This window comes from Nicotiana sylvestris, chromosome 7 (genome assembly GCF_000393655.2).
Source record: "Nicotiana sylvestris chromosome 7, ASM39365v2, whole genome shotgun sequence".
In the NCBI taxonomy this organism is placed as follows: Eukaryota; Viridiplantae; Streptophyta; class Magnoliopsida; order Solanales; family Solanaceae; genus Nicotiana; species Nicotiana sylvestris.
In genome coordinates, this window is record NC_091063.1 from 57,094,264 (window position 1) to 57,108,828 (window position 14,565).

The 14,565-nt window shown below is 38.7% G+C and overlaps 1 protein-coding gene across 1 annotated transcript; it reads right to left on the reverse strand.

Annotated features, from left to right (window-relative positions):
- Nucleotides 1–11,542: 11,542 nt before the first annotated feature.
- On the reverse strand, nucleotides 11,543–11,932 carry LOC138873173 (uncharacterized). Its single transcript, XM_070151613.1, has one exon. It carries the CDS (start codon nucleotides 11,930–11,932, stop codon nucleotides 11,543–11,545), a length of 390 nt encoding a protein of 129 aa, XP_070007714.1.
- Nucleotides 11,933–14,565: the final 2,633 nt, after the last annotated feature.

The following is a 14,565-nucleotide window of genomic DNA, read 5'->3' on the forward strand; positions in this document are numbered from 1 at the left end:
TCGAGTTAAAAGATAATCGGTAGCTAAAATCGAACAAGGTGGAGATTTGAAGTCTGAGTAAAAGCCTAAGGTATTAAACCGGGATAGCGTTCAGGTGTCGGGATCCAATCCTAGATATCAAAAATCGAAGAAGTTGTTGTCTGAACTTTCCCACTAGTGCCCCGCATGGGGCGGCGCATGGCATGGCACACCTGTGTGATTTTCTCAAAGTACTTTCCTATTTCACTTGGAAAAGGTAGTTTTTCCCGGTCCCACTTCTACATGGTATAAATACACCAATACGCTTTTGAAGGGACTTTTGACCTTAGAAACTTTGGGAGAGCATTGGATGCTACAAGACACGGTATTTCATCATTTTTCCATCAATTCAATACGGGAGTTTGGATTGTAATGATAGATTGGTGTTTTCTAATTCTTTAACTCTTTTTGTGATGACTTCCTCCATAATTATGGAGTAGCTTACCCTAGGGTTTGACGTGATTTGGTGACTTGGTTGCTGTTTATGGATTTGATTACTGCTTAATTGCTTGAATTCCTTGGAAAAGCTTTAACTTTAGTTGTGATTTTATTCATTATCTTGTTTAATCGGAAGAGGAGCATAATATTGAATATTGTTGCAACACATGCCTTAATTTATTTTGGTACATCTTTAAAGTAATCGAAAGAGATTTGTGATCTACCTCTTAAATTAAGATTGAGAAATATTCGAGAGAAGTTTCTCTTAGACCATTCTTACCAATATATTCTTGCAAGTTTCACCGCACTTCATATTAGTTTATTTGAAAGATTTAGATTTAATCGAGAGAGGAGTCTGAATCGAAAGTATAAACTAATCACCTATTGAATTTATGATAATCGATAGAACCTCAAGAGTGAAATATAAAAGTATCATATCCAGAATAACAACCTTGCACCTATCACGTCAAAACCCTTGTGTCACGACCCCAAATACCCGGTCATGATGGCGCCTATTACTAGGCAAGCCAACCCAAACATCGATCATAACCCTTTTTCTTTTAATAAACCATTTTCTAACACGGGTTTAAATACAAATTTTCATAAGAAGTGATTAAAAAAACTAAAAATGTGCGGAAATCAATAAAACATAAGACAACACAGCCCAAACATCTGGTGTCACAAGTATAGAGCCTCTAAATACACAACCGACTATATAATACATCATAAGTCTAAAAATGCAGAAAAGAACAAGATAGGAAGGAGGAAAGCAGGGTTGTAGATGCCATGCAGCTACCTTGCAATCTCCGGCAAACTCTGGATAAGCTGAGGACCCTCACTCTGCCGCTCGGGCACCTAAATCTGCACACAAGGTGCAGGGAGTAACGCGAGTACGCCAACTCAGAAAGTAACTAAAGTAAATAAGGTTTGAAAGTAGTGACGAGCAGTTAAAATCATATAAAGGAGTAAACAACAGAATAACAAATCAAACACCACAGTTTAAAACCAGTCACTCGTGACTCAACTCTCGTCACTCAGTACTCACCTCAGCACTCAGGCTCATTAGTATCTCACAATAGTAAAAATCATAGTAATCGTTGCGGCGTGCAGCCCGATCCATAATTTATAGTCAACTACGCTCACTGGGGGTGTACATACTCCGGAGGGGCTCCTACAGCCCAAGCGTCATGTCGCGGCGGCGCGCAGCCCGATCCAATATATATATATATCACTGCGGCGTGCAGCCCGATCCATATAAGTATCGCTGCGTCGTGCAGCCCGATCCATAATTCATACATATATAAATATCCTCACCATTAGGTTCTCAACCTCTCTCAGTCATTAACCTCACAGCCTCTCAAACATAATAGTAGAAATTAGGGAACTCAGTCCAAACAATCCTCACATTTAAGAAGTAGAGTGATAAAACCAGTTTTGAATAATAAACAGGTAAAATATGACTGGGGATATGCTTTCAAACAAGTAGAGTGAGGAAAAACAGTAAAACAAATTCCCCTAAGGGTCTCAACAGGTCGACACAAGGCCCCAAACATGGCATACAGCCCATAATACAGTCTAATGACTAAAGTATGAAATATCATAAGATTTCAAATCAAATACGCGGCTTAATAGTCGCTACGGGACAGACCAAGTCACAGTCCCTACCAGTGCACGCCCACATGCTCGTCACCTAGCATGTGCATCACCGCATTTATCAAAACAAATCGAATACCGGGGTTTTGTACCCTCAGTTCCAGATTTACAATGGTTACTTACCTCAGACCGGTGGAAATACTACTTCGTGATGCCTTTGCTCCTCGAATCGGCCTCCACTCGCATCGAATCTATCCAAAATCAGAATCACGGCGTCAAAATATGCTAAGGAAATGAAGCCCATGCAAAAATAATAAAATTATACCAAAAATCTCGAAATTGGCCAAACCCGAACCCCGGGCCCACATCTTGAAACTCGATAAAAATCACATCAACGGAATCCTTATCATTCCATGAGTCCATACATACTAAGAACACTGAAATCGGAGTCCAAATGACCCTTCAAATTCCCATTTTAAAGTCTCTTAATCTCAAGTCCTAATCCCCAATTTTTCTTCCTTAATCTCCACTAATACCATGATTAAACAATGGAAAAATGATCATAAACCCAAATAATGAATCTTAGGGAACTTACCCAATAGATTCCCTTCGATTTTCCCTTGAAATCACTGCCCAAGCTAGCTTCCCGTCTTCAAAAATGGAGAACTTAGCAAAATTTCGCGAAGGAAACAATATATACCTTCTGGCCCAAGGATTCTGCACCTGCGGCCCAGATACTGCTTCTGCGGGACCTCAACCAAAAGCACCAACATATCCCAAAAAGTTATTCAAAATTATACCAATCTTTAAAACACCTCAAACAACACCGAATCAACCAAAACACATCGGATTCAATCCTAAGTTTCCAAAATCTTCTAAATTACGCTTTTGATCAAAAACCCAACCAAACTACGTCCGAATGACCTGAAATTTTAGATACACATCCCGAATGACACAACAGAATTACTACCACTCTTGGAATTCCATTCTGTCCCCTATATCAAAATCTCACCTATCAACCGGAAATTGCCAAAAATCCAATTTCGCCAATTCAAGCCTAAATCTACTCCTGACCTCCAAAACTCATTCTAATCACGCTCATAAGTCCCAAATCACCTCCCGAAGCTAACCGAACCATCGGAACTCACATCTGAGTCCTCTAACACATAAGTCAATATCTGGTTGACTTTTCCAACTTAAGCTTCCTCAAAAGAGACTAAGTGTCTCAAACCTTACCAAATCCTTTCTGAACCCGAACCAATCAACCTGACCACATATAGAACCAATAGACAAAGCAATAAGAAGCATAAATGGGGAAAATGGAGCGGTAACTCATGAGATGACTAGCCATGTCGTCACACCTTGTTCCTCACATTGATAAGAACCCAACTTTGCTAATCTTTATTTTGTTGCAGTCAATCATCAATTGCTTTACTTTAGTAGTTAATCATAGTTTATAATCATTACAAATCAAGTTTTGATCATCCTGAATAGAGTTAAGCTAGAAATTACCTGAGCATTGTTTAAATCAAATCTATGTGGAGACGATAATTAAACTATACTATCTTTGGCTAGAGAGCATTAATTTCGTGTTGTGTTTTACGCTCATCAATCATCTTGAGATCCTTGGGGTCCATGTCAGAACCGGACTCATTGCCCTCGTCGGCAAGACCCTTACCTTTGTCCCCCTCAGAAGAAGAAGCATCCCTAGTCGGCCTAGAAGAAGAGGCCTCATCACAAGGCACAGAGCTATCGCCAAGCACCCCCTCTGTTATCATATCCACCTCGGGATGAAAAGAGCAGCTGCGTTAATCTCTTCTAATTGAGTCACCTCTAAGGTTGCCCCAACGTCCTCCCTAACATATATAATCGCAGTCTCCCACACCACGAACGCATCCTCTGATAAGTGAACGGTCGCGGGCACACCTTCTCCAACATCCTTGGTTTATCTCTTGCGGGGCCTCAGATCCACATTATATGGAGATACTTCATCATCCTCGACTACGAGTGAAATCGAGGTAGGAGCGGGCACAGCAGCTGAGACGTGGGCAGAGGCGGAAGGTGGAAGGCATAGCAACCCTTCTCCTCCTGAACAAGGGCACAGTCGCCCTATTCTTTCTTGTAGACCCCCTCCCCCCTCCCCCGACGGAACCTATGGAAAACACAAAAAGTAAGCATGACAACGTAAACCAATACGAGTATAACGATGACCAGAAAAAGGAAGTCATATGTCGAAGGGATTGCCGGTTTAAACTTCTGAAAGAAGCTCGACCAATCATGAATCCCCACGGTGCAAGAGATAACTTTGATATTTTATACTCAATGCCACACAATAGGGGGTGATTTGTGTGGTGTCCAATTTTTGTCTACACAAATTATAGAAGGACCTAGTTTTTCTATGTGTTCTTTAAATGACTATTGTGGAAAGTAAAGAACACAAGTATTTTTACATGGAAAATACTCGGCTCAAAAGGTGAAAAAACCACGACCTACTACTCAGTAGGATTTTCCTCAACACTTCACTAAATCACTGAGCCAAAATAGCATTTACAAAAACTCTTTGTAAACCTAAGGATTACCTCTAATGCCATTGTGGCAACCAGCCTCTAACTATTGCAACAACTTCACGTTAACTCTAACTTGAATACTCAAAGTACCTAATATAATTGCTTTGCTGAAAGGTACAATTTGAAAACCACATTGAAGTGTGCAAGTATAGCTGTGAGAATAAAACAATAGGGTATGGCATGAGTTTTGGTGCCATTCAGAACCCTATCAAGAAACTAGATGATAAATCCAGGCCAATTGATTTGCCTCCCACTATCCAAACATTCCATAAGGACCAGGTCCATGAATGTGACCATGTGCCTCCTTTCCTGCCTAGGCAGCACAAGTTTATTAACAAATTCGAACAACACTTTGTGGGGTGGCTTCATCTCACTTTTGTAAATAGCCTTGGGCTCAAGCTCCTCTTCATTGTCACAAAACTTCCTAGTAATGGCAAGGGTAGTAAGGAGATTCTTTAGACTTGGCCATTTGAGATTCTTATAATCATTGTACCCTTCAGCAGGTACACCTAAGACCTCTCCCAGTTCTTTATCATCAAAAGTCACTATCACCCCCTTTACCACACTGGTTACCCTACCATCTTTGATCTCACAGTTTGCTATGAACTCCACAATCTCAGTTCTGGCAAGCCTTCCATCTGAAGGACCGTGTCCTTCTATCCTTGCAATTATAACTTCTCCAACAGCAGTAACATACCTTCCTCATCCAAGTCCCTGAGAAGTCTGCCTTTCAAGATGGTTCTCTTTCCAAACTTAACCATCTTGTCCTTCTCAGCATCAGAATCTTCTTCTTCTTCCTCTCCACTCCATTCTTCTTCCTCCACAATTTTCAATTTTCTTGATTTCAATATAGAGCTGGTTTTTTTAGCCAAAGTAGATGGCTCACCAGACTTTGTTTTTGAAACAGACTTCTTTGTAGAAGTCTTGACTTTCTTATACTTTGGAGCCACAACATCCACTTCTTCTATCTTATCTTCATCCCAAAGGACCAGGTCCATCTCATCAATTTCAATAGCCTCAACAGGCTCAACCACCTCCTTATTTCCCTTAGCAGTAGCTTTTCTCTTACTTTCTTCTAAGGCATTTTCCAGTTCAGCCTCACTCAGCTTCTTCTAACTCCTTGTAGCTCTTCCTCTTGTGGGAGGAGTCTCTACTGGGATAGAAAATGCAACCTTCCTCTTCTTGTTTTCCTTAGTAGTGCCAGGGATTTTGATTCCTAGTCTTCCTTTCTTCCTAGGATTGTAACTATCAGTCACCCTTTTCAGTAGGTCGGTGAAGGTTTCCTATTAAGATGGAACAGGTTCTTCAACATCCTTCCCTAGTCGAACCAACCCCTCAGCAGTTTCTCCAGATCCATTTCCCCCTGTTTCTCTCACACTTTTCTTTTCTCTAGCAGATTTCTCTCCCCAAGCTACCATAGCACCTGATTCTTTAGTTAAGCCAACAGGAGTGGGTGAAGAATCAACCAATCCTTTTCCCATACCCCTCACAACACTTCGAGCACCCTCACTCTTCTTTTCTTCTCTTTTCATCTTTACCTCCAACCTTTCCAGATGCAGTAGCTTCAATATCTGCCATAGTTCATACCAAAATAAACCTAGTCTCCAGATTTGTAGCAACCTAAGAAATAATTTGAGGATTAACTTTAGGGCCGGATGTTACCTGTTCTATCTTAGAAGAAACCGTTTCTTCTCCCTCAGTAGTAGATTTGAACGATTCATTAAATTTTTGGAGTTCTTCTTCCCTACCTGCTTTTAATTTTTTATTTATTGTCTTTATCTGCTCTCCACCAGTGACAACCTTGCGAGCCATCATTTTTACCCTACTTTTCTTAGAGGTTGGCATGGTTGAAGGGATGATAGAAGGTGTGGAAGTGATTTTCTTAGGTGGTGATGAAGGATTCTCAGATATGTTAGCCATGTCTGTGCTTGGGTATGAAATAAAATGAGTTTGAGTGTGTTTGAAAGATGATAGAAGGTGGAGAGTATTTTGACGGCTTGAAAATTTGAAGTGAAGAAAACACTAGGCCTAATCAATTTAAAAAGGGGTGTTTAATTGGATAATGGCAGCCTTTCAAAAGTCTAATCAAACTGAATTTCTATTTGAAAAGACGTTAGAGAGAGTCCCTAGAATCTAGACACTTAATGCAGTTTTGGACTCCTTTTGAACGAAACTAGTTCATTTTTGTAACGGATAAGTTCAAAGGGGTTTGGGATTAAATAGGACTCTTCTCTTAATCATGATCCAAATATAATTATTTCAAAGTATGCAGAGTGGAGAATACGTACCAAGTAATCTTGATGAACCAGGTTCTTCACTGAGAAATCTCTTGTGTAAGTCTAATTTTTCCAAGAAAATAGTGATAACATCATTAGAGATTAATGAGTCATTTTAGCACATGGCACAAGCGTATACTTATGAAAGTATGAGACGGGGCAAAATCTAATCCAATTATATACAAAAATTCATAATTTTCTAACCAATTTTTGAGTTAGAACTGATTCCTTTTAGGTGATCTTAATCATCCCTAATTCCAATATGTTTCTTTCAAAGTGATCTATACTTAGAGATTTTATGAAGATGTCAGCTATTTGCTTGTCAGTAGCACAAAATTCCACAGTGATCAAACACTTCTCATAGTTGTCCCTCAAAAAATTATGCCTAACATATATGCGATTAGTTCTCTTATGATGAACCGGGTTCTTGGTCATACTAATTGCAATAGTATTATCATAGAATATAGGGACAGAACCTACATTAATTTCAAAATTCATTAATTATTGTTTGATCCATAACAATTGAGCACAACATGAGGCAGCAATAACATACTCAGCTTCAGCAGTAGATAAGGCCATAGAATTTTGCTTTTTAGTGGCCCAAGACACAAGACATGGAAGTGTGCCATACCTAAGGTGCTCTTTCTATCCACAAGAAAACATGCATAACCAGCATCAGCCTATCTCACTAAATTGAAATTACTACCTTTTGGATACCATAGACAAAGGTCAGTGGTGCCTTTCAGGTATCTCAAGATCCTCTTGACAGTAGTCAAGTGAGACTCCTTTGGATTTTCCTGAAATATAGCACAAAGGCCTACACTGAAGACAATATCATGTCTGCTAGCAGTGAGATATAACAAACAGCCAATCATTCCCCTGTACAACTTCTGATCAACAGATGAACCAGGTTCATCTACATCCAATTTTGTGGTTGTTGCAATAGGAGTATCAATTTCTTTGGAATCTTCCATTTTAAATCTATTAAGCAACTCTTTTACATTCTTCTGTTGATGGATCATAGTTCTATTTAATTCTTTTTAATATGTAAGCCTAAAAAAATTGTACTCACTCATCATACTCATTTCAAGTTCACTCCCCATTAGTTTAGCAAATTCTTTACTTAGCTTATCAGTAGTTTCTCCAAAGATTATATCATCAACGTATATCTGAACTACCAAGAGATCTTTACCTTTTTCCTTCAAGAATAAAGTGTTGTCAATTTTACCTCTCTTGTAGCCATACTCAAGCAGGAACTTTGATAATTTTTCATACCATGCTCTTGGAGCCTGCTTGATCCCATAAAGTGCCTTGTCATGCTTGTACACATGATTAGGACATTCCTTGCTTTCAAAGCCCGGAGGTTGCTTAACAAATATTTCTTCCTTTAGATAGCCATTGAGGAAGGCACTCTTGACATCCATCTTATGGAGAGTGAATTCCATGTAAGCAGCAAAGGCTATGAGGAGTCTAATTGTTTCCAATCTTGCAACAAGATCAAAGGTCTCATCATAGTCTATGCCCTCCTCTTGACTATATCCTTGAACCACCAACCTTGCCTTGTTCATTGTAACTGTCCTATCTTCATCAAGTTTGTTTTTGAAGACCCATTTAGAGCCAATTACTGATCTGTCCTTGGGTCTTGGTACCATATGCCAATCTTGACTTCTCTCAAATTGGTTGAGTTCATCTTGCATTGTATTCACCCAGTCTGTATCCTGCAAAGCCTCATCAATATTTTAAGGTTCAATAAGAGATAGAAAATCATCAAAAGCACAAAGATTCTTCAAAGAAAATTTGGTTTTGATTTCAAAGGTTGGATCAGTAATTATATTCTCAATGGGATAAGAACTTTGGTATATATAAGGTTTCACAACCAACTGGTTTCCCCTAGATGTTCCTTCAATGTTTTATTGTTGAGGAACAGGTTCATGGACAGGTTCCCTCAAGGTTTGAGGATCAGTTCTTCTTTATTCAGTTCCCCCTATCAGGTTGCCCTAGGTAGAAGAACATATTTTTTCATCTAGTGCAGCTTCGGTCTGGGTTGTGGTTTTATTTGAATTTCTTACAAGCCCAATTGCTTCATCTTCATGTTCATGCCTCTCCGAAAGAATGTTAGTTTCATTAAAAAACACATATACACTTTCTTCTACACACATAGTTCTTTTGTTATAAATCTTATAAGCTTTACTATGTAAAGAATATCCCAAGAGTACTCCCTCATCACTATCAAACTTACCTAGGGAGTCTTTACCATTATTGTGCACAAAGCACTTGCATCTAAATGCCCTAAGATGGGATATATTTGGCTTTCTCCCTTTAAGTAACTCATAAGAAGTCTTCTCAATAAGAGATCTAGTCATGCACCTATTTATGATGTAACATGCAGTGTTCACAGCTTCTGCCCAAAAACTATGGGACAGTTTACTAGAAAGAAGCATAGTCCTAGCCATTTCTTCTGATGTCTTATTCTTTCTTTCAACTACTCCATTTTGTTGTGGAGTCCTAGGAGAAGAAAAATTAGAATCTATGCCATACTCATCACAAAATTTAGCAAATTTAGCATTTTCAAATTCAGTACCATGATCAGATCTAATTGATGCAAGTTGATTACCTAATTGTTTTTTAGTTTTTCTAACAAAAGAAGTGAACATGTCAAATGCTTCATCTTTAGATCTTAGAAATAGTGTCTAAGTAAACCCAGAGTAATCATCAGCAAGCACCATAACATATCTCTTACCACATCTTCTCAATGTTCTCATTGGTCCACAAAGATCCATATGGACCAGTTCCATCGTTCTGGTGGTACTTACTATTTTCTTGCTTATGAAAGAGGATCTTACCTTCTTCCCCCTTGCACAAGCCTCACAAACTTTATCTTCCTTGAACTTAATGTTAGGCAGTCCTATCACCAAGTCCTTGGAGATTAGTTTTGAGTTGACTTAGACTCGCATGTCCAAGTCTTTTGTGCCAAAGGAGGGATCATTATCCAACATACTTAAGCAAGTGAGTTCAATATCTAAGAGTGTGGACGGATCCACAATATATATGTTGTTCACTCTTTTTTCCTGCAAAAATATCTTGTCAGTGTTAAGATTAATCACAAAGCATTTTGTAGAGGTGAATGCAATCATGTTACCTCTATCACACAATTGTGATACACTTATTAAACTGTACTTCAGTCTATCAATCAAGTAGACATTCTCAATACAGAAAGAGTCAGTCTTACCTACCTTGACAACCTCAATGATCTCATCTTTCTTCCCATTTCCAAAGGAGACATTACCTCATTTAAGGTCCTCAAGTGAAAGGAACTAGTTCTTGCTTCCTGTCATATACTTTGAGCAGTCGCTATCCATGTACCATATTTGGCTGCTCCCCTTCATTTGGACCTGTAAAAGAAAATCATAGGTTAGTCTTAGGAACCCCAACTAGTTTGGATACCTTTCTGTAGGAAAAATGATGAATCAAATTATTTTTGGCTCAACTTGGCAACCTATTTTTCTCTTGAACAAATTCTTTGTTCTTTTGACTTGCCTTTTTTTATACAATGCATTCACCTGTATAGTGACTAGTTTTACCACAGTGTGTGCAAATTTTGTTCTCAGGAAGTGTGAGGTACTTGCTTTTGGGATCTCACTTAGGTGTAGGGTTCCCAAAGCCAAGTTCTCTTTTGTTGCTAGTATGGTGTTCTTGTAGCCATGAAAGTGCATCGGAGGACCTGTTCCATTTACAAGTTCTGTCTAGCTCATGCTTGCCTTGCTCATATCCTCCTTTAGAATTCTTATCTACTCATCTCTTTTGTACAACTCATCTTTTATTTTTCCTACATATTTTTCTAAAATGAGTTGTATGTGATTAGTTGTCTTTTTACCTGTTCCTAATTTCAATTTTAGATTTTCAGATCTAAGCTCTAGGATAGTAGTGTCAAGTTTATGAAACTAGTTCTTCAACACAGCATTTTCACTTTCAGTTTCACTAGCCCTGAGTTCCAGATTTTTGCACTTAGCTTTTAAACTACACACTCTTTTGACAGTTGTTCCTTTTCATTGTTTACATACTCAGATTCATCAATTATCTCTAGGAGTAACTCAAATAACCTTTCCTTAGACAAAAATTTAATCTTTTCTTTGAGATGAGAAACACTTACCTCAGCTTCTTCATCAGATTCTCTAATAGCCATAAGTGTTTGTTCATCATCATCATCATCTGAGCTTTTATCTGAGTTATCTCCCTAAGCAGTGACCTTAGCCTTTGTTGATCCTTTGATATTGCTTTTCTAGGGTTGAACTTGTTCATTCATTCAACTCTTTCTTTCTTCTACTCAATTTCCCATAGAGGACAGTTCTTGATGTGGTGATCAGTCTTTCCACAATTATAGCAGCCATCATTAGTTTGTTTCTTAGGAGTTTTTGATTTGTTGTAGCTATTACTTCATGAAGAACTCTTTCCTCTCCTTAGGTACTTCTTGAAATCTTTTGTGATCATGGTCATTTCATCATCTTCCAAATCAGAACCTTCAGTGATTCTGAGAATCAAACTTATTTCCTTCTTAGGTACATCCATGTTCATAGTCTATATCCTAAGTTCATAGGCAGTAAGATTTCCAATCAATTCATCCAGTGGGAGAGTGGCAATATTCATTGATTCCTAGATGACAGTGATTTTGCATTCCCAAGTGATAGGCAAGACTCTAGTTAATATCTTTTCGACCCTTTCTTCTTCAGGAATAATCCTTCCAAGAGATTTCAGTTTATTTGTAAGTGTAGTGAACCTTGTGTACATCTCTTGAATGGTTTCTCCCTTCATAGAAAAACTCTCATATTGAGAGTATAGTAGAGTTCCTCTGGATCTCTTCACCTGAGGTGAACCTTCATAAGCCATTTGCAGTATGTCCCATATTTGCGTAGCAATGATATAGCCTTGGATTCTGCTATACTCATCTGGACCAAGTCCACAAACAAGCCATTTCTTGGCTTTAGCATTCTTCTCCCACTTTCTCAAGTCTTCAGTAGTGTAATCAGCTCTTGCCTTTGGCATATCTACTCCTTCAGCATTTTCTTCAATGTACCCAATGGACCATCAGTGACAATGTCCCATAGATTGTTGTCCTCTCCTATAATGTGATCTCTTATCCTATTTTTTCCACCAAGAGTAGTACTGGCCATTAAAGAGTGGTGGCCTAGCAGTGGATTGCCCTTCCTAGTTTCCAGATGGTGCACTCAGGTTGATCTTTTCCTAAGGTGCAAGCCTCTTCATGGATAACCCGCTCTGATCCCAATTGATGTTTCATACTTCAATGCCACACAAGATGGGGGGGATTTCTGTGGTGTCCAATTTTCGCCTGCACAAATTGTAGAAGGGTCTGGTTCTTCTATGTGTTCCTTAAACGACTATTGCAGAAATAATAAATGCGAAAAGTAAAGAACACAAGTATTTTTACGTGAAAAATACCCTGCTCAAAAGGTGAAAAAATCATGACCTACTACTCAGTAGGTTTTTTCCCAACACTTCACTAAATCATTGAGCCAAAACAGCATTTAAAAAACTCTTTGTAAACCTAAGGATTACCTCTAATCACGTTGTGGCAACCAACCTCTAACTATTGCGACAACTTCAAGTTAACTCTAACTTGAATACTCAAAGTACCTAATACAGTTGCTTCTAGATAAAGCTAAAAGGTACAATTTGAAAACCACCTACTACAATGAAACTAGAATAAAAGACAGACACTTGGAACTGGTTCTTCTATCTGGTTCATGTAGTTTCAGGTTCGCACACTTGAATCACACAAGAATTGCTTGCAAAATGCCTTGCTATTTTGCTCTCAAATCACGTTTAACTTCAACTTTTGTGCGTACCTGTAAAGTGAGAACATCCTGCAATTTATAGAGTTAGTAGAATAGGAAATAACTAGAGTCCCAATGTTATACTCTTCCTTAGTGGAAGAGTTCTAGTTATCTTCAACTTCTAACTCCTCCCTTATCTTGGATAGTGTTCTCTTCGAGTATGGAGTTCCTCTCCTTATTAATAATGAAATCTTTTCGATCAGGAGATATCAAATATAGCTTACACTTAAGCTTATCTCCCTCACATACATCCCTTGTGCTTAAATCTTCTCGAGTCTGTGTACACTGTGGATGGACCCGGTTCACACTTGAGTTCCTCTATCAATCTTCAAAAACTTCACGTGGGCCAACAAACTTGCCTAACCCAGTCGTAGAGATGCGTCACCAACCGAAGAGGTCGACCAGTGGCTATAGAAAAAAAAATATTTATTCGACGAGCACGGAATGAGCAAATATTTGAAAAGGTAAAAGCAAAAGCACGAGTACTTATGAATGTGGCTCCAAGCCACGGGAGAGCATGTAGCATCGATCACGACGGCCTCAATCTTGACAAATAAATAGTCGAGCCATAATTGTCGACTACCTTTGTCATCCATCTTTACTACCAAACATTTGCCCCCACGATGTCGAAGGTTCAACATCGTTGCGCGAATAAATGCACCAAGTGTCGCACCTTGACTCGACCCCAGCCAGTACGGCAAACTTTGATAGCATCTTAATCACTTTGTAAACATAGGGGGCGAGCTGAGCAGCGCAAACCTCATAGTGATGACAAAACTCCTCCACCAGCGAAAGGAGGGGAACGAGTAACTGATGGCGAACGGGCAGGCATAAAGAGTGTCACACCTCCTTTTTACCTACACCCGCAAGGGCATAATGGAGTTTTTCCAATTAAAGGACAATCAAAACGGGATTTATTATTAAAGATTTAGAGTTGCCACTTGGGAGATTTATGGTGTCCCAAGTCACCGGTTGAATCCGGGTGTAGGTAAAAAGTAGGTGTGACAAAGAGCACAGTACCCAAGATGGTAAACGTGCACTTCATCGTTACCAGCGGAAATTAGCTCTACATGGTTAGGGAGGCCAAACTTGGCTTTGAATTCAGCCAAGCGCTTAGACATCATCGATGATTGAAATTTCCCAGTCATCACCTCGGCGGCCGTTAAAAATCAGATTTTGCATCGGGGTTATGGGGGATGAACTCCTCCATTGAAGGAAGAGCCTCCTCTTCAGCAACAGAGATGGTATCTTCCCCTGGAACGGGAAATACAACAGCCAACGAAATGGGGTGTTTCTCCTCATTTATATCAAAAGGAATGTTTGACATGGCTATGGAAGCTGAAGAAAATTGAAGAGAATAAAACTGGGAATATGAAGAACAATTATAAATCAGGGGAAGGAAATTCGAAGGAGAGTCTAGAGAATGTACAGTTTGGGTTCTGGTAAAATAAGCCCTATTTATAGAGATAAAGACACTGAACCCGAAACGATTCTTCATGATTGACATTGTTGATACCCAATTTTTTTCTATGTATTTTTTATACTCAAAACACTTTCAGAATAGCATGTGTATGCATATATAAGCATGCCTAAGAGTTTTGGTATTTTTTCCTAATTTTTAAAGACTTTTAAAATCAATTTATTGTCTATTTTAGTAGTGCAAAACCCATAATTATTCCCAAAATTATCAATTTTGGTGAATAATTTATTTCATTCCCATATTTATACCAAAATATAGTTAAGATAATTTTTGCATATTTTTACAAATTTATTTGGTATGTTAAAAGCTAAATCGCATATAATTGCAATTGTAGCCTACTTTAA

Excerpts from the sequence above, each read along its gene's own strand:
- LOC138873173 (XM_070151613.1), bottom strand. The coding sequence starts at position 11,932 with ATGCCAAAGGCAAGAGCTGATTACACTACTGAAGACTTGAGAAAGTGG.